Source organism: Exophiala bonariae (genome assembly GCF_035927105.1).
Source record: "Exophiala bonariae strain CCFEE 5792 chromosome Unknown scaffold_2, whole genome shotgun sequence".
In the NCBI taxonomy this organism is placed as follows: domain Eukaryota; kingdom Fungi; phylum Ascomycota; class Eurotiomycetes; order Chaetothyriales; family Herpotrichiellaceae; genus Exophiala; species Exophiala bonariae.
In genome coordinates, this window is record NW_027042477.1 from 1,969,438 (window position 1) to 1,986,109 (window position 16,672).

The window sequence follows — 16,672 nt, forward strand, 5'->3', positions numbered from 1 at the left end:
AGTCTGGGATTCCAAGTCCGTAGGGAGCAGGGCGTATGATATTTGTAAGTGTTTCAGCCCCATCCAATCAGCAATGTAGCCTTGCAGAGGAAGTTAAGATGCCGATCTCGTTAGGCTTCCAGCGCAGGAGAAACAGTGTTTTCTGTGATTACAAAAATATAGCCTGATCTGGCAGCATGGCCTTATTGGGGAAGATTTGCGGAATGTCGGAGTTCCGATGGAGAACACAGCGGACCACGACATATCAAAGTCTTTCTCTTAAGCTATTGATTCGCCGTCGCGTGATTCGTCGTCGCGTAATGAGATAATGATAATCTCAATTGAGTCATCTGCTGTCCAGTATCGAGGCTCAGGTCCTGACAGTACCGTCTGGAACGGTGCCCTGGTTCAAAGGAAAGACTTTCCAAACTCAGCGCCGATATCCGACTGAGATTGAGTGAACGATCGGCTTCCCCGCGTTTGTGTCCGAATAACCTTTCTGATCTGAAAGGCATAAAGATTGGGAGATCTGATCATTGCGCTGGGTTCCGCTTGAGAAACCCCAAAGAAACGTGCAAACGATCTGTCGCAATCAACAAGAATTCGAACTACGCCTAGGACGAAGATATATACGTATCATGATGGTAGAAGTGAAGAAGTACCATCTGCCTCCGACGGCTTTGATACCGAACTCGCCTCTTGCGCTCCTCCACTATCCGGGCATCTTATCCGCTGAGTCAGATTGTGTACCTGGCAAAATTCACGAGCTGTTCTCCAAGAACGGATGGGAAACACAATGGATCTTTCGATATGGCGAAACTCAGGATTCCCACTATCATTCAGAAGTGCATGAGTGTATGGCCGTGTTGTCAGGATCTGCGACCATACGGTTCGGCGTTGCAGATACGTCTGCTGATTTGGAGGAGAGCACACACGGGTCTGCGAAGGAGGACGGCGGCATCGAATTACAGGCGCGGGCGGGCGATGTTTTCATTCTTCCGGCGGGGACTGCACATAAGACTTTTGATACGACCCCAAGAGCTGAGTTTGTTTTGTTGACGCCTGGTGATGGACATAAGGTTGCCGCAGGGGATGTGAAGGCTGCACTGGATAGCATTGAACTTTCCGGCTTTACTATGATTGGCGCTTATCCAAAAGGTGGTGGAAAGTGGAATTTTGCGAAAGGAGGAGAGGATTCTGGAGAATATGAAAAGGTCTGGTCGGTTCCTAAGCCTGAGAATGACCCTGTGCTGGGAAAGGCCGAAGAAGGTCTTTACGGACAGTGGTAATCGCATTATCGCAAGATCTTGTCCTCAATAACAATTTCTTTGCCAATTTCATCCAAGTTGCTTGTAAGGTGTAGCCATTCAATCTTCCAGTCCTGAGACGGTCTTGGATAATCCTTGGTCTGCCGTGGAATTGCCTTTTAGGGAGAAGGGTTGGCAAACACGAGGTACAGCTGCATATTCGACAAGGTCGGACCACGGATGAACCTAGCAATTTTCCAATGATAAGTAGCAGTACCCATAAGAGCAGGTGTTCTCGTGAGCTTCATCAGCTTGCTCGGACTCTGAGCTGGTTGTGAGTAGGGATGTATCTCATACCAAGCAAGAGCTGGTCCATTATTCGTAAAATCGAAACTTGGCAGGTAGTTCTTTCAGCCCAAGTCTGATCTGAGATCTCAAGCTCCACTGCAGCATCAGATCGCATTGCCAGAAAAGCAATAGTCGCAGCATAGTAAAATGCAAAGAACGTACGGAGAGCCCTTGCGCTACGTGTGAGGGTACGTGGCGTGCGAAAGGGGCGGTGGAGAGCTTAATCCCAAAGAGGAAGTATCTCGTTCTGGTGAGAAGTGTTGGTCATTGCCTAGTGTCTTCAGCATGTACTCAGTATGTCTCGAGGCAGGGATTAATGGCATCATCCATCTTATGCTCGAGAATATCAGACCCACGCACTGGCATTTTCCGTACCTCGAGTGGTGGCGAGCGGACACGACGCCCTCACCTGTCGTTCATCGATTGTTCCACATGACCATGCCATGCTTGTCACACACTACATCGATCCATCCAAAGAGCTGCAAGACTTCTTTCATGCCTGTATAGTCCGAGATCCCGAGCTTGGCTGCAGCCAATGACAGGTGATAGAGGAACCACTGTTCAGTGTTTTCTCCATCCTTTCTCGTGTCGGCACTTGAAGCAATTGCAGCCACCATGCATGCCCATGCAATGAGCTGCATCGCGGATTCACTATGGCCTCCATCACCATTCATGATGTCCGAAATCTGTTCCATGATCTTGGGTAAGAGTATTCGTCGAACATCTGCTGTGCGAGGCCCTGGAAATATGACGTGGAGACTATATAGTTGTGTGGCTGATCGTGCGCAGTGATACAGTGTCAAAGCAAAAGTAGCTTCTTCATTATTTTGGATCATTGAAGTCTGCACCATGATGTTTTCCGTTGATGTGGGAAGGGACAGTATTCTATACACGAGGTGGCTTCGACTGTCAAGTAGTGGAGTCGTAACTTTATGATCAAGTGAGCCGGCAAACCCCCTTTCAAGTGCTTGCGAGAATTCGCTGACATCCAAGAGAGTTTGAATAATCTCTGGCCTGATGTTCATATATTGAAAGGCGTGAAACCCTCCCTGGAGCGATCTGTGGTGCCAGGGAGGATCAAAGATGAGAAGAAGTCTCATAGGGCTTTGATAGCTATACAAATCACCGTACATATCAACCGGTGGGAAGTTCGGCGCTTTCACATCTTCTGCTGCCCCCATGAGACTCGCACTATGAAGTCTCAGTATCACAGCATGGCGGTTATAAAATGAAGTTGAATCCATGTAGAACTTACAAGAAAACAAGCCAGCCGAGACTGTAAGTGCGGAGCTTAGTGATACCACCGGCAAGACGCACCAATGCCAGAACGGCATTGAAGTGTGTTGGGTCGAACTCGATGCGTCCATAAAGCAAGAGCCACTGTGACTCTAGGGGGAGCGGCTCGAAATTCGTTGGGTCAGGCAGGCGGGGAGTAGAAGTTGCAGCATTTTCAGTTGACGAAAGACATAGAATGGCATATATCATTTCATCTATTTTATCGGGCATGATCTCTCGCGTGAACTCTTCCCGAAGTGTTTTTATCGCACTGCCTTTGAGTTGCAAGTGACGTTTGATGTGCTTCGAAGTCACGACTGACCAGCCCATGTTAATTCTCAGATGGCGATGTGCCGATGCGGAAAACATGATTGCAGCCATGACAACAGCATTCTGTGCTGCAAGTGCGAACCAACATTGGGAGAATTCTGCAGCATAATTGGCATGTGGTCGGAAACCAGGCCAAAGCTCGTTTACGCCTACAGATCCATAGTAGTCAGCAGGGAAGTGCGCTTCGATCTATTAGGCGGTACCTTACAGTAGTCGAGGATGCCTTGATTGAACTGATCATGTGGTTCAAGCCCAAAGCATCGGAAGGGGTCAGACCTGGAAGAGCTAAGATGAGATATCGGAGATATTATCGGGCTAGACCTGTGAGCTACCACACCTATTGCATCATCTGGAGGCTCAAGGCAGGGAATCTCCTGCATGGCTGTCTTCTCGAGGAGAGTTTGCTGAGCATCGCTGCCGATTCCTGCCACGGACCCAGCGACAAGCCGGGTGTGACGCGATTTCTGGGAAGCCCACGACCTCTTAATGATATCGGAGCGTATCTTTCGCCTTTTGTCGCGGTCTTTGATAGTCTTGATGGAGTCGCCATCAACAAAAACGAGTTTTGGGGGCATGCTGACTCTCAAGCCCAGTCAACTCCTTTTGTCGGTAATCCTATCTCCGACGCTCCAAAAAGGAGCCGCAAGTTGGCAGACTAGCACAAACTGCGCACGCTTCTGCGCTGCAAGCGAACAACCTGCGACCTCGAGTTCACAGAGTCAATATGCAACCAGCCACTGCAGGAATTGCTTGTGGAGAAAGTATTGAAATGCTAGTCGTCACAACGGCGGAAGATCTCCCATCATACTCCAAGTCAACCACAAAATGTGTTTACCTACGAGTTCAAATTAGTGATTAGTCAGAGGTATTTGCTCTTTCTGACCACGCTAAGTACAAGTTAGAGACCAAAAGTATACGCTAGGCTGCAGCTAACTCATTTGGGCGGTATAACACACGCCCAGACAAGTGGCAACTAAGTGTTGTTCCAATATCAATGCAAGTAAGATGAAACTTGAGCTGTGTTGAGTTTCAACGAAGCAACAGCCACTAACAGGCACAAGAAGGTCAGATGGTCACTGCTCAAAATATTGCAAGGCTTCCAGTATCAATAATCGTGTTGATCCATCCAGGACTAGCGCCGAGCGGCCTCGAGCGGACGTGGATCTTACGAGTCACTCATTGCGGATCCCCCTGGCTATATTGATTTATCAGGGGTGGACGAAAAGTACGGATGAGTCGCCATCTCGCCAAATGGTCGCAACGAACATCTGATGATGCATCTGGAACCAATGGACACCATGGAGTCGCCGTGTTACAATTTGGCCCTGGGCATGGTATTGCTAATCAACGTCGAAGCTATTTCGCTATAAAACCCCCCGAGGTAGCGACAAACAACCATGATCAGACACGCGGAGTATGCAAATCCAAAGAATGTCTTCCAAATTGATTGTTGTGATTGGGGCGACAGGTACACAAGGTGGCTCGGTCGTTGAAACTTTCCGCAACGACCCATCCTGGACAGTTCGAGCAGTTACTCGAAGTACATCATCCGAGAAGGCCAGGGCTTTGCGGGCACAAGGAGTTTCAACGGTGGCTGCCGACCTAGGTGATCCATCATCATTGGATGCTGCTTTCGAGGGTGCCAGTGTCATCTTCAGTGTCACCAATTTCTGGGGTATCCATTTTGATCCAGAGCACCAAGCAAAGGCGAAGACAGGACAGAGGTTGATTGATCTGTCGTATGAAGTGGAAGTCCAACAGGGAAAGAATGTCTTCGATGCAGCAGCGAAAGTAAAGACACTTGACAGACTCATCTTCTCCGGTCTCTCGCACGCAGCTAAATGGTCCAAGGGAAAATACAAGCACGTCCTGCATTACGACTCCAAGGCTGTTGCTGCTGAGTATGGGCAAGAAACATACCCAGAGCTTTGGAACAAGACCAGTGTCATCCAGATCGGGTTTTACCTCGAGAATTTTCTCAAGAGTCCTGTCCAATTCAACCGGAGAGACAAGGACGGTGTGGTTAAGTTCCTTGGGTTCCTCGGGGGCGAGACTCTGCTCCCCTTGATAGCTACCAGCAAGGACACTGGTCCGTTGACGAAAGCACTTGTGGAAGCAGAAAGTGGGAAGAATCTGATAGCCTACCGCGGGTTGATCACTTACGATGAATTCATCGGACTTTGGAGTCGAACCCTGGATATTCCAGCTGAGAGAGATACCCAACCCGACATTTCGGATCTACCCCCGTTCCTTCCGATAGAAGAGCTGCTGGAAGGCTTCGGCTACATGGCAGATTTTGGCTATGAGGCATGGGAAGATACCACGGTGGTCCACCCCAAAAATGTAAGTCTGAGGCCCCTATTCAAAGTTTGAATCACTGATGAATCTAGCTTGGGGTACCCATTGAGCTCGGAAGCGTTGAGGATTGGATCAAGCAACAGGATTGGTCTTTCTTGAAATAGATTGCTTGATTAGGAGAGATGAGGCTTCTCAGAGATCGTGGAGCAATATCGGGCCAGAGACATTACTTCATTTCTAGCATACCTGTCTCGCTTGATCGCGAGGGGCACACCTAAGCCAGGGTGCTTTTAAAAATCGAAATGATCGAGAGACGTGCTTCGATTCTTGAATATTGTCAAATGTTATGGTCCGAGGCATAATGAGTTGATCGTATCTCGTATGTGCCCATCGCGGAACTGAGGCTGAGCAATCTTGGAAGTTGGTGATGAACCACCCTTAGCGAGACAGACCTTTACTTGTTTTGAACGATGCCCCGAGCCAATCTGCGGGGCAGACGTGTCAGTCAAGCCTCGGCAGGCGGGGCAACGGCGGGCAGTTGCTACCGGTGCCCTTGCCAGTCGGTGGGCAGCTCTTGCCGCCAGTTGTAACATGCCACCAAACACGCTGTGGTCCCGTTTCAACGCCGCTTACAGCACTGCACGCCTGCGCGTCCAACAGACTGCCACCATCCTAACTTCACATGTCTGTGGTCGCTGGCAAGTACAAATACTCTGACGAGCGACCTCCTTGAACACCGAGGCATCTGAATCTGTCACCTTTGCTTGCCCATCGTCACAAGAATGGCGGCCCCTCCAGAAGTGACGACGAAAAACCTGTCGGGGAAATGGGTCATGGTAAATGGGAGGCTCCGATATCATGAAAATGGAGGCTAACACAGCTAGAACAAAAGCCTCTCCGATGATGTGGACGCAATGTTAGCCCTACAAGGACTCAGCTGGTTTACTCGCAAAGCAATCAGTCTTGCGACCGTGGTGGTCAGTGGCATTGCAAATTCAAGCACATGTATGAGGAGATACTGATGGTGGTGCAGCTCACGATCAAAGAGTACGAGAAGGAATCCTTCTACCATGTCGACATTACCTCGGTCGCAAGTGGGCTCTCAACCACGCAGGAGGATCGTACAATTGACTGGACAGAGCGAGACCATGCAGATCGGATCTTTGGGAATGTCAAAGGGAAATCCCGCTGGTGGAAAACAGGATCATTCGAGAAGATAACCCCCGGGGGTGAGGAGTTGGCAGTCTTTCTGCGGGCAGAGAAATTAAAGGATGGGAAGACAGACTCCAAGTTTCTAGATGACGAACACATACAAAGCTGGGCTAAGAACGTGGACAGTGGTGGCGGGTGGTCTGCAGAACAGAACTGGGGGTTCGAGGAGATTGATGGAAAGAGATACTATACTCGGCGGATTGTGGTTGAGAAAGGTGGCAAGGTCCAGATGGCTAGACTGGTGTACAACTACACTGGTAAGCTCGATGACAAAAAGGAAGAAGATGATCAAGATCTGGCGTATGGTGAGGAATAAGGTACGGCAAAAAAGTGATGGCTTCAGATTGCCAATAATTGATAAAGGACGAGATACCACGGAAACAGATAAATCTCCCTTCTCCGTCTAATCGCAGGCTTCGCAGCGTGTTCGGCGTGATTCAAGTTGGCTCTGTGGGGTGGAACGACACGTGGGGTAGAAACTGTTCGCCGCACCTGCCTCCGTTTGACATCTATCGGAGACTAATGACTTAGTGTTCCACTAGAACTAGATTCTCCAGGCTTAAATCGGGCACTAACACCGCCTAACCGTTACTAACCGTGGCAACGGGCTTCTCCCCCTCACCAACCTTGAACACTCAAGTAGGTGGCGTCTACCTCGGGCGGGAATTTCTCGATCTCCGCAGGGTCAAGACCACGAATCGCGGTCAACGCTCACGCTCACGGTCAAAGCAGCTTGGGTTCAAGTTCAAGTCCAACTCCAAGTCGCCGTCTTGATTTGAAAAAAGAAATCTATCCCTGAGAAGAGAACTCGAACCTCTCTTTACTACTTGCAGTTTCATCCTTCCTTTCATTCCCTGGTGGTCCTCGCTGCACATCCGATCACATCGACACACTTCCGTCCTTCCATCCTCTCCCCTCACCTCACTTCCATATAATGGCCGCGCGCCGCTCTTTACTTAGAGCTGTCCCTGCCTTGTCAGCCAGACGATCTCCCCATATTCTCTCCTCTGCTACCTCCCTCAGAATGGCTCCCAACCACCAAATTGCAAAGCGGAGACTGCATGCTACAACCCAGCATCTTGCTGCCACAAGCGCTGCTGTAGCCGACTATCCTACATCGCACGAACAGATCAAAAATGTCGTCAACACCCACAATTTCATTGATAACAAGTTCGTCCCTTCACAAGCCACCACCTGGATTGATCTCCACGACCCAGCTACCAATAATCTCGTTACCCGGGTCCCTCAATCTACCGATGCTGAGCTCAAAGCTGCCACCGAATCTGCTCAAAAGGCCTTCCCAGCATGGAGGGCCACAAGCATCATGACCCGACAACAAATCATCTTCCGATTGACCCATCTGATCCGTGAGAACATGGATCGATTGGCAGCCTCAATTACCCTGGAGCAAGGCAAAACATTTGCTGATGCAAAGGGTGACGTCCTCCGCGGTCTTCAAGTCTGTGAGACCGCTTGCGGTATCACCACCCAACTAGTTGGCGAGGTCATTGAAGTCGCAAAAGATATGGAGACACGTTCCTACCGCGAACCTCTTGGTGTCGTTGCAGCTATTTGCCCTTTCAACTTCCCCGCTATGATTCCGCTCTGGAGTGTTCCCCTGGCTACCGTCACTGGCAACACTCTGATCCTCAAGCCCAGTGAACGCGATCCCGGTGCAGCTATGATTATCGCAGAATTGTGCCAGAAAGCAGGCTTCCCTGATGGCGTTGTCAACATTGTACACGGTGCTGCTAAAACTGTCGACTACATCATCGATGAACCTCTCATCAAAGCTATCAGTTTTGTCGGCTCCAACCGTGCCGGCGAGTATATCTACACTCGTGGGTCCGCCAACGGTAAGCGAGTCCAGGCAAACCTTGGAGCTAAAAATCATGCCGCCGTGTTGCCTGACTGCAACAAGAATCACGCCCTAAATGCCATCGCTGGTGCTGCTTTCGGTGCCGCCGGTCAGCGGTGTATGGCTCTCAGCACCCTCGTAATGGTTGGTGAGAGCAAGGAGTGGCTTCCTGAACTTGCAGAGCGTGCTAAGGGCCTCACCATTAACGGAGGTTTTGAAGAAGGTGCTGATCTTGGTCCTCTGATCAGCCCACAGAGCAAGAAGCGAGTGGAGGATTTGATCAAGAGTGCCGAAGATGAGGGTGCTACCATCCTCCTTGACGGTAGAGGTCAAAAGCCACCCAAGTACCCCAATGGAAACTGGGTAAGTGAACCGGTTGTGAAACTTTGCCATCTTTGTTTCTGCTCCTTTCTCCAAGCATATAACTAACACCGATTCAACTCCAGGTCGGCCCAACCATCATCACCAACGTCAAGCCCCACATGAAATGCTACACAGAAGAGATCTTCGGACCCGTATTGGTCTGCCTAGAAGTCGACACCACCCAAGACGCCATCGACCTGATTAATGCCAACCCCTATGGCAACGGCGCCGCAGTCTTCACGCAATCCGGCCCCACGGCATCATTATTCCAAAAGGACCTTGAAGCCGGCCAGATCGGTATCAATGTACCCATCCCCGTCCCCTTGCCCATGTTCAGCTTCACCGGCAACAAGGCCAGCGTCGCCGGAACCGGTGCCGCAAACTTCTATGGCAAGGACGGCCTGAGATTCTATACACAGTGGAAGACCGTCACCAGCCTGTGGAGAGCCGAGGACGCAATCGCCACTGAGAAACAAGTCGCCATGCCTACTCACTCATGATTCATATACCTACCTAGCTATGACCGGAGAAATTGATACGGTTATTGTATTGCCCAAAAACGTCAAGTAGGGTGTAAAATCCAAAAGGAGGAGCCATGTCAAATTGAAGCTGTTTCTTTTATAACTCAATTAGTGTGTTGGAGTTAGCGAGGAACTGGAAACAAGCGAACGTCCGAGGCGAATCAGAATGGCAAACGCTTTTTTCTCCACGGGCAAAAAAAGTTGCGTTCATTGTACACACAGATAGGCACAGATATTCTCTATCGAGTGGATTCAAACCCTACCCCCCAGAAAGAGAAACAAACAAGAAACCCTAAACCCTCTCTGTGTGTTTAATGGACCAACTACGCATCTTCTTTTCCCTCGTAACGCCTGCTGAGCAAACATCATGCATTGTATGTTGTATGTTGTATGGTGTTAGGCACGCAGGTAGCTAAGACTAGAATCACTCGCTGATCTGATTGGATACACAGTACTTCGTACATGGGACGGGAAGTTTGTGGTTCATGGTTTTTGATTGCATTTGTTTTGATCCCCTTTTAAAACCCCTTCCCTGAACTAGCGCTCCACAACTCCGGCCCATCCCCAGAGATCACCGCGTGTATCATGACATGAGACCAAGCCCGTTCATTGGACTGACTTTTTGAGTCCCTTAGGGAAAATGAGTAGCTCCTCCACAGCACATCGAGGAAGAAGAGCATTGCTAACTAGGCAAATATCATGGGCTTCCTTCGCAATCAAAGTGTCACCTTTACCCACTATTCGCTCGAGAAACGGTCCCTTCTTTCCCCGTAGGTAGATGATCACTCTGTTGAATGTGAGACGATTACTGCTTTCTCTCTTGTTTCCCTGAGGAGTGAAATATCTGACAGAGAAATCTATTCAGCGCTACCACTCGAACGGGTAGTACGCTTGTTAACTTCCGACTTGACTGCGTCGGCGCCGCTGGCGGTGGCTTCGGCGACCTTGTCCTTGGCGTCAACAGCAGCTTCCTTGGCCTTTTGTGCTGTCTTCTTGATATCTTCCTTGCTGGGAGCTGATGAGCCGCCGAGGCTGAAAAGCCCGACCAGGATAGCAATAAGAAGAGCTGCTGCACCTCCAATCCCGCCAGCAACCTCAGGCATAAGCTGGATGGCCTGAACGGGGTCCTTTTGGACAAGAGCGATGAATAGTTGAAGTTTCTCCTTGACAAAGTTGACGGGGTCTTCTGCGAAAGTTCCGCTGGGTGTGGTAGACTCGGGCAGATCGGATGGCTTGGGCTTGCTCTTGGCGTCCTCAGCCTCCTCAACAGGTCGCTTGATAAGATATGTTTCGGCGGTCAGGGCAGCAGCATCTTCGACTGAATGGCCAATGTAGATGTTGTCGAAGGTGATGTCGGACTGCATAGTCCATATCTCAAATCCGATCTAAGAAACGAATTAGTCAAGGCAACAATGGAGAGAGGTGTCAACTCACAGCGCCAATTGGTTCCAAATTGGAAGGAGTCTTGTCCTCAAAGTAATTTGGGTTAGCAATCTTGCGAGGGGCCCAAACGCCTTTGTATGCCGGATTGTCAATGTAAGGAGCGGTCCATTTGCCCTTGTAATTGGGGTTCTTCTTGTTTGGTCGTTCCCATGGGCCACATCCAGAAGCTTCTTCGCATTTGGGGTTGGGGACCTGAGGAGGAATCCAGTCTCCATCCTCTTCATCATCCCAATCCTCGGGTTTCTCAGCTTCTGGGTCTGGAACGGTGAGGGGTTCATTCTCAAGCCAGTCCTCGGGTTTCTCGGCTTCCTCATCTGGAAGCTCATATGGCTCATCCTCATCCCAATCTTCAGGCTTAGTGGCTTCAGGGTCCGCAATTCGGGCAAGCTCAACCCAATCCTCAGGCTTCTCGTCTTTGGGGTCATCAATCTCCTTGTCTGGGTTGACGGCAGGGCTGAAGTCTTCGAGCAGACTGCCGTTCTTGGACGATTTATTGTCGATAAGGATCTCGAAGGTGTTGTCTGGTTTGACAATCAGGGTGTAGAGGGTGGTGAGTTTGTTGATCTTAGCTTGAGGAGGACTCTTGAGATGCTTCTCTTCGTACTCGCCAGTCTTGGGGTTTTTGTGTTGGAAGATGAAGTGAACCTATCTACGTTAGAGACTCACAGCAGAACGGTACTTGTAGAATGAAACATACCTTGTTGGTAGCACCGCATTTGTCAGGGCCAAACATGATCACGTAAGGAGAGCTATTCGAGAATTCGTCTGCATGGAGAGCTTTGTTGTCTCGGAGCAACTTAAGGTAAGCACCACCACACTCGAGCCCATTCTGAAGCTTGACTTCGTATTGCACGACCAAAGTCTTGCCTTTGTTGTCCACCGCCTTGGGGAATTTTGCGGAGATGGCATGATGGGCGGCAGCATTCTTGACAACCAAACCCTTGTCACCAACAAGGCCGGGCAGTACGGTGGGTTCCTCAACAGACCATTCGCCGACATAGGCCCAATCCTCGTCACTCTTGGAATCCTCCTTCTTTGCATGAGAAGGTGTCCATCGTGTCTCCCAATCGTCGGTGAACTGTTCTAGGAAGGGGGCTTTGAGAGTGGTAGGCTGGGAGGTTAGTGGTGAGACATGGGATTCCACAGACCGACAAGGCTTACTGTGAAAGTCGGTCGTTCGACAGCGGCAGTGGAGGAAGGTTCTGGGTCTTCCTGTGCAAGCGCATTACCAGCGAGGAAGGCGGAGGCACACAGAGCCGGGGCGATTGCAGAATTGAACCGCATGGTGGCAACGGTGGAAGGAAAAGAAAAGAAGAGGATGAAGGGAGTCGACAAGAAGGTCGAGTCGTTATTACGGAGGAGAAAAGAGGAAAACGACAATCCACAGTGAGGATGATATATTTGAATATTCCCGTTTCAAAGCAAGGTGTCCTTTACTCCAATATTGTACTAAGGCTCATCCGCAGCAATGGCAGTGAACTGCAGGGAGGGTGGGACAGTCAAAATGCCACTCTAGCAATTCTGGAGTTTAGGGGCTAAAGGCTTCACCGCCTTCCTAACTAGTCATAGCATGGCGGGACTTTCCAATCAGGCATGTATGGCGACTGGACATTCAAAGCTATCGTTGGCAGGAGCGACCCTGTCACGTAATTGCCCCCTGCCATTCCAGCACGTGGGGCCATAGTTTTACTTTTCTGTCGCGAAATATATCTTGATCTGATCCCAGGATTTTATCTTAATTGTGCCTGCCAGCAGTGCACATCCAAAGCAATGGCTTCTCCTACAAACAATGAGCACCTCGTGCAATCGGAAGATCCTGACCACCCAGCAAATCTGATCCCCAGATTATGCAGACAGTTCTACACTCTCGGTAAGACGTGTTACGGGTAGGCGATTGTGACTGAAGAGCCAGACGAACTGACTCCAAATCCAAGGTTGGGTCACCGGAACTGGAGGCGGCACTAGTATTCGAAAGGATGAACACATATATATTGCTCCTTCGGGTGTCCAGAAAGAACTGATCAAGCCGGAGAACATGTTCGTCCTCTCTTGGCCCACACCCAAATATCCCCCGGAGGCACGGAAATACATCCACAAACCTCTGAAATTGAAGCCCTCTGCCTGCACACCGCTGTTCCTGGCAGCGTTTGAGCGCGGTGCTCTCTGCTCCATACACACTCATTCACAGTGGGCTGTGTTGGTGACGTTATTGGTCGAGAAGCTTCACGGCAAGGATGCTTGTTTTGAGATCAGCAATATCGAGCAGATTAAAGGTATTCCAAAGGGTCCAGGCAAGGGAATGCTAGGCTTCCATGACACGCTTCGAATTCCAATCATCGAGAACACCCCATTCGAAGAAGATCTCACTGAGTGGCTGGAGAAGGCCATGAATCAATATCCTGATACTTATGCAGTGCTCGTGAGGCGACATGGAATGTAAGTGTAGTGTCGATAATGCCGGTGAGGTACAAGCTAACACAATTTTGAAGTTATGTTTGGGGTGACACCCCAGCCAAAGCTAAAACGCAGTGTGAAAGCTTAGACTATCTCTTCCAGTTGGCGGTCGAGATGCATAGACTCGGACTGCCGTGGACGTAGTGGTACTATCCAGAGGGAGGAGCAAAAACAAGCAATTTCATAGACTGTCCTTGAAGAAGTCCTATCACTTATTCCGCTTCATGCGCTAATCAGAAGTCGCTGGGAATCTGGTGATTCTTCTGTACATCCCAACTCTGAAATAATATGAATACCGTAATAACCCAATTGCCATCTTTCCAATTGCCCGATATGGCTTGACCAACAACGCCTACTCCCCGGTCCACCAACAGCATACCCAATATGGAACATCTACCAAGAACTCCGAACTTCCGAACAGTGCAATAGACTTTAAGCCAAGCATGGCTGTAGTCCCCAATGCCTAGATCCGATACATCTTACTTGAAAGGGACAAACGAAGTATGCCATTAGATCATCTGACAAGCCCTCTCCCCCGTCATTGGAAAGCTCACTCTGGCCATAGTCTCCGTGGATAGAGTTCCTCAGATATTCTTGGCATGTCCAGCGTGATCGAGGGCGCCTCATCACTGAGCTTCGACCAAGTCGAGTCCCGTCTTGACGACACCCTGTTCAGGCGTGAGCTACTCCCAGCAGAAGAATGCAAGCTACGAGGGCTCGGCATCCACGAACGGCCCTTCAAGCTCTCCGTCCAGGCTCTGCGCTCCGAGAATTCCATCGCGTAGGTCGCAGATTCGAAGTCCGCAAGCCGTGTCGCTCGGCGTGGGAGGGGCGGGACTTGAGATTTGCGCGTGCTACTTGCTATGGACTGGTAGTCTATCGACGAGCGTGGTGACTGCTGTGGTGAAGACTTTGTGTTGCCAGCTGCGTTGTTCTCGTCGTCGCCGAGGGCGTGCAATACCCAGTCGAGCTTTGTTTGTGGAACGCGGCTGGCGTCGTGGTGGATCAGGAAGAAGGAACACCATGTTGAGGCTGCGAGGATGGATGTGATGACCAGGAAGAGCATGATCGTCAGCAATGCGACTGACAACTGCGGGACATCTTCGACAATGGTGAGTGACCGCATCACTGGCTGCCGGAATTGTGTGTCTTTTGATATCATGTATACTTGGTAGAAGCGGATAAGGTCGTCAGGTTGGATCTCAGTGATGGTGCGGTTTGTTCCTGCCTCCATCATAAACCGAGCTTGGAAGTTCTGGTTGAGTGCAGAGGCGATATTGCTCTGTTCCGTGGAGTCCGGGTAGGGCACAAAGCCTTCATCCTTGACGTCCCGTTGGCGCTCCAATTGACAATCTGTCCGGATCCAAGATGCTGCATCAACTGGACGTGCAGCATAGATGCAATTGTTTGGCTTTGTGAGGTTTTGGTAGATGTTGTGGAAATGTACCGTGGCCATGGAAATATTCATGCCGTACACGATGTCAGTTGTGTTGTCGATATCCGTGATGGAGCTTGCATAAGCAAACCACAGCATGTCTTGCACCGGGTTGACGTTTGATAGCCAAAACCCAGACCACTCAATACCATATGTGTCATAGCTGGTGATATTGATGACGTCCCACAGCTGGGGAAATGCTTGATAAGTAGTGGAAAAGCTGGGATCAGAGCAGTTCCCAGTTCCGGCAATTTCAATAGGGGTGCGCTCCACAGAATTGCATTGCATCGACCATGTTTTAGTCCATTCACTTGGCACAAACATCCACTCTGTGTTCGTGTCTGGTAGGAAGTCAAGTAACCGATCACGAGGGAATTCTGCTGTTTCGAGGCTGCGCGTAATATTTGTCCAGTAGTCGTTGGCATATGCGATGATGTCGAAGGTCTTCATTGTTGGGAAGATAGATGTGTTCCTCGTCGTGGTCTGAGGATGCATGCGAGTGGAAAATCGTGAGATTGGCCCAGATATCAACGTGGTTGTCACGAAGACAAGGACAAGGAGGCTTTGTACCAGTAGCAGAGCATGCCGAGGAGAGAATATTCGCAAGCCTAAGAGAGTGATGAGGTCGTATGCTTCACCGATCGTGTTGACTGTCAACAAAGACGTCAATGTCGTGCGTCCGGCGGTCTTCACCCGCTTCGTACCGGCCCACCAACAGAAACGAATACAACAGAAAGTAGTAAGAGCACTGATGGCGCAGACAATGACGTTTAGTGCAGCTTGGATATTTTGTAGTTGCCATCTTTGTGGGAGTGATACCCAAGATGGTGCCATGTTGTAGCAGCGTGAATTATCAGTGGAAGGTTCAATGAATATGGGCTTGAGGTCAATGAGCACAGATATAAATCATTGAGTCCAAACACAGTTTCCCCAACATTGTACGCAGCTGCAAAGGCCCTTTAATGAATAGCCTCCACCTATTTAGCCCTACCTTGACACCAAGTGGAGGACGACGAAAATCCTATAACGTCGATATAAGCACTTCAAAGATTGGAATATTACCTGGCGGAGTGGCGCAGAATAGCCCAGAGGTGGCTGTCAAAAGCACACCGACTAATGTCGCGATGGAAGCCATGAGCAAGGTTCGGATGGCAAAGGCAGCCATCGCCAGCTAATTGGGTCAGCATCGAAGGATTCGACTGTGAACGTGATACTATGCTCCAGATGAATGGCAGAGCTGTTCAAGTTCAGGAAGACAATGCGGGAAGAATGCACAGGGCAGGCTGGAGCGGCAGCACTGATAGGTCAAGGCTGGCGGCACAATGTTTAGGGTCATGTTGCATGAACGAGTCTTGGCCTCGGTTCCTTGGTCAGCGATCTCGGTCCTTGGATATGACCAACAGCCATGGCCTTTTAATGTGGGCCGCGTTCAAATGTACCTAACTTGCAGATATCCAGAGTGGCTCGGTAGTAGGTTGACGGGCGAGGGGACTGCCATGATCGAGACTGTATCTTTGACAGAGCGCAATACTGTCTAGGTATTCCAAGTCTGCAGACAGGGTCGAGCAAGAGTACTTGGGGCAGTCCAGTTACGTGTCTCGTGGTCAGCTTGAAGATTTATCGTCCAAGCCAACTTCGCCACGCAAGAACGAAGCATGGCCTAGATTTGAAAGGGGCCAAAAGAAAAGTGGTAAGGCTGAAGCTTCTGCCAAGGTATTTACTTCAAATTACCTTACCATACTGGACCTAAAAAACACCAATGATGCCAGCTCACCTGTTACCACCATTTCGGCCCCAGCCTTTCCATGTTCTACACCTTCATGACTTTGTAAGACGGAACTCAAGCCAATCTCGTGAAGGCTTCACATGGTGCTACAGCATTGCTAGTGCCGGGCGTGCTTCTGACTGA

The 16,672-nt window shown here is 49.9% G+C and overlaps 8 protein-coding genes across 8 annotated transcripts; 5 read left to right on the forward strand and 3 right to left on the reverse strand.

Annotated features, from left to right (window-relative positions):
- Positions 1–617: 617 nt before the first annotated feature.
- Positions 618–1,268, forward strand: LTR84_005229 (uncharacterized protein; the record flags this gene model as incomplete). Its single annotated transcript, XM_064848801.1, has 1 exon — positions 618–1,268. The coding sequence occupies one exon, from the start codon at positions 618–620 to the stop codon at positions 1,266–1,268; it is 651 nt and encodes a 216-aa protein (XP_064711425.1).
- Positions 1,269–1,990: 722 nt separating this feature from the next.
- Positions 1,991–3,754, reverse strand: LTR84_005230 (uncharacterized protein; the record flags this gene model as incomplete). Its single annotated transcript, XM_064848802.1, has 3 exons — positions 1,991–2,765; positions 2,830–3,328; positions 3,388–3,754. 3 exons carry the CDS (start codon positions 3,752–3,754, stop codon positions 1,991–1,993), a joined length of 1,641 nt encoding a protein of 546 aa, XP_064711426.1.
- An 856-nt stretch (positions 3,755–4,610) lies between these two features.
- LTR84_005231 (uncharacterized protein) lies at positions 4,611–5,641 on the forward strand (the record flags this gene model as incomplete). The annotated part of the gene is made up of 2 exons (XM_064848803.1): positions 4,611–5,522; positions 5,570–5,641. The coding sequence occupies 2 exons, from the start codon at positions 4,611–4,613 to the stop codon at positions 5,639–5,641; spliced, it is 984 nt and encodes a 327-aa protein (XP_064711427.1).
- A 618-nt stretch (positions 5,642–6,259) lies between these two features.
- On the forward strand, positions 6,260–7,005 carry LTR84_005232 (uncharacterized protein; the record flags this gene model as incomplete). The annotated part of the gene is made up of 3 exons (XM_064848804.1): positions 6,260–6,313; positions 6,362–6,454; positions 6,511–7,005. 3 exons carry the CDS (start codon positions 6,260–6,262, stop codon positions 7,003–7,005), a joined length of 642 nt encoding a protein of 213 aa, XP_064711428.1.
- A 708-nt stretch (positions 7,006–7,713) lies between these two features.
- ALDH6A1 (Methylmalonate-semialdehyde dehydrogenase [acylating] mitochondrial) lies at positions 7,714–9,410 on the forward strand (the record flags this gene model as incomplete). The annotated part of the gene is made up of 2 exons (XM_064848805.1): positions 7,714–8,910; positions 8,994–9,410. The coding sequence occupies 2 exons, from the start codon at positions 7,714–7,716 to the stop codon at positions 9,408–9,410; spliced, it is 1,614 nt and encodes a 537-aa protein (XP_064711429.1).
- An 878-nt stretch (positions 9,411–10,288) lies between these two features.
- Positions 10,289–12,158, reverse strand: LTR84_005234 (uncharacterized protein; the record flags this gene model as incomplete). Its single annotated transcript, XM_064848806.1, has 4 exons — positions 10,289–10,816; positions 10,866–11,519; positions 11,572–11,985; positions 12,036–12,158. The coding sequence occupies 4 exons, from the start codon at positions 12,156–12,158 to the stop codon at positions 10,289–10,291; spliced, it is 1,719 nt and encodes a 572-aa protein (XP_064711430.1).
- A 486-nt stretch (positions 12,159–12,644) lies between these two features.
- MDE1 (Methylthioribulose-1-phosphate dehydratase) lies at positions 12,645–13,472 on the forward strand (the record flags this gene model as incomplete). Its single annotated transcript, XM_064848807.1, has 3 exons — positions 12,645–12,744; positions 12,809–13,310; positions 13,364–13,472. The coding sequence occupies 3 exons, from the start codon at positions 12,645–12,647 to the stop codon at positions 13,470–13,472; spliced, it is 711 nt and encodes a 236-aa protein (XP_064711431.1).
- Positions 13,473–13,878: 406 nt separating this feature from the next.
- On the reverse strand, positions 13,879–15,597 carry LTR84_005236 (uncharacterized protein; the record flags this gene model as incomplete). Its single annotated transcript, XM_064848808.1, has 1 exon — positions 13,879–15,597. The coding sequence occupies one exon, from the start codon at positions 15,595–15,597 to the stop codon at positions 13,879–13,881; it is 1,719 nt and encodes a 572-aa protein (XP_064711432.1).
- Between the last annotated feature and the right edge of the window lie 1,075 nt (positions 15,598–16,672).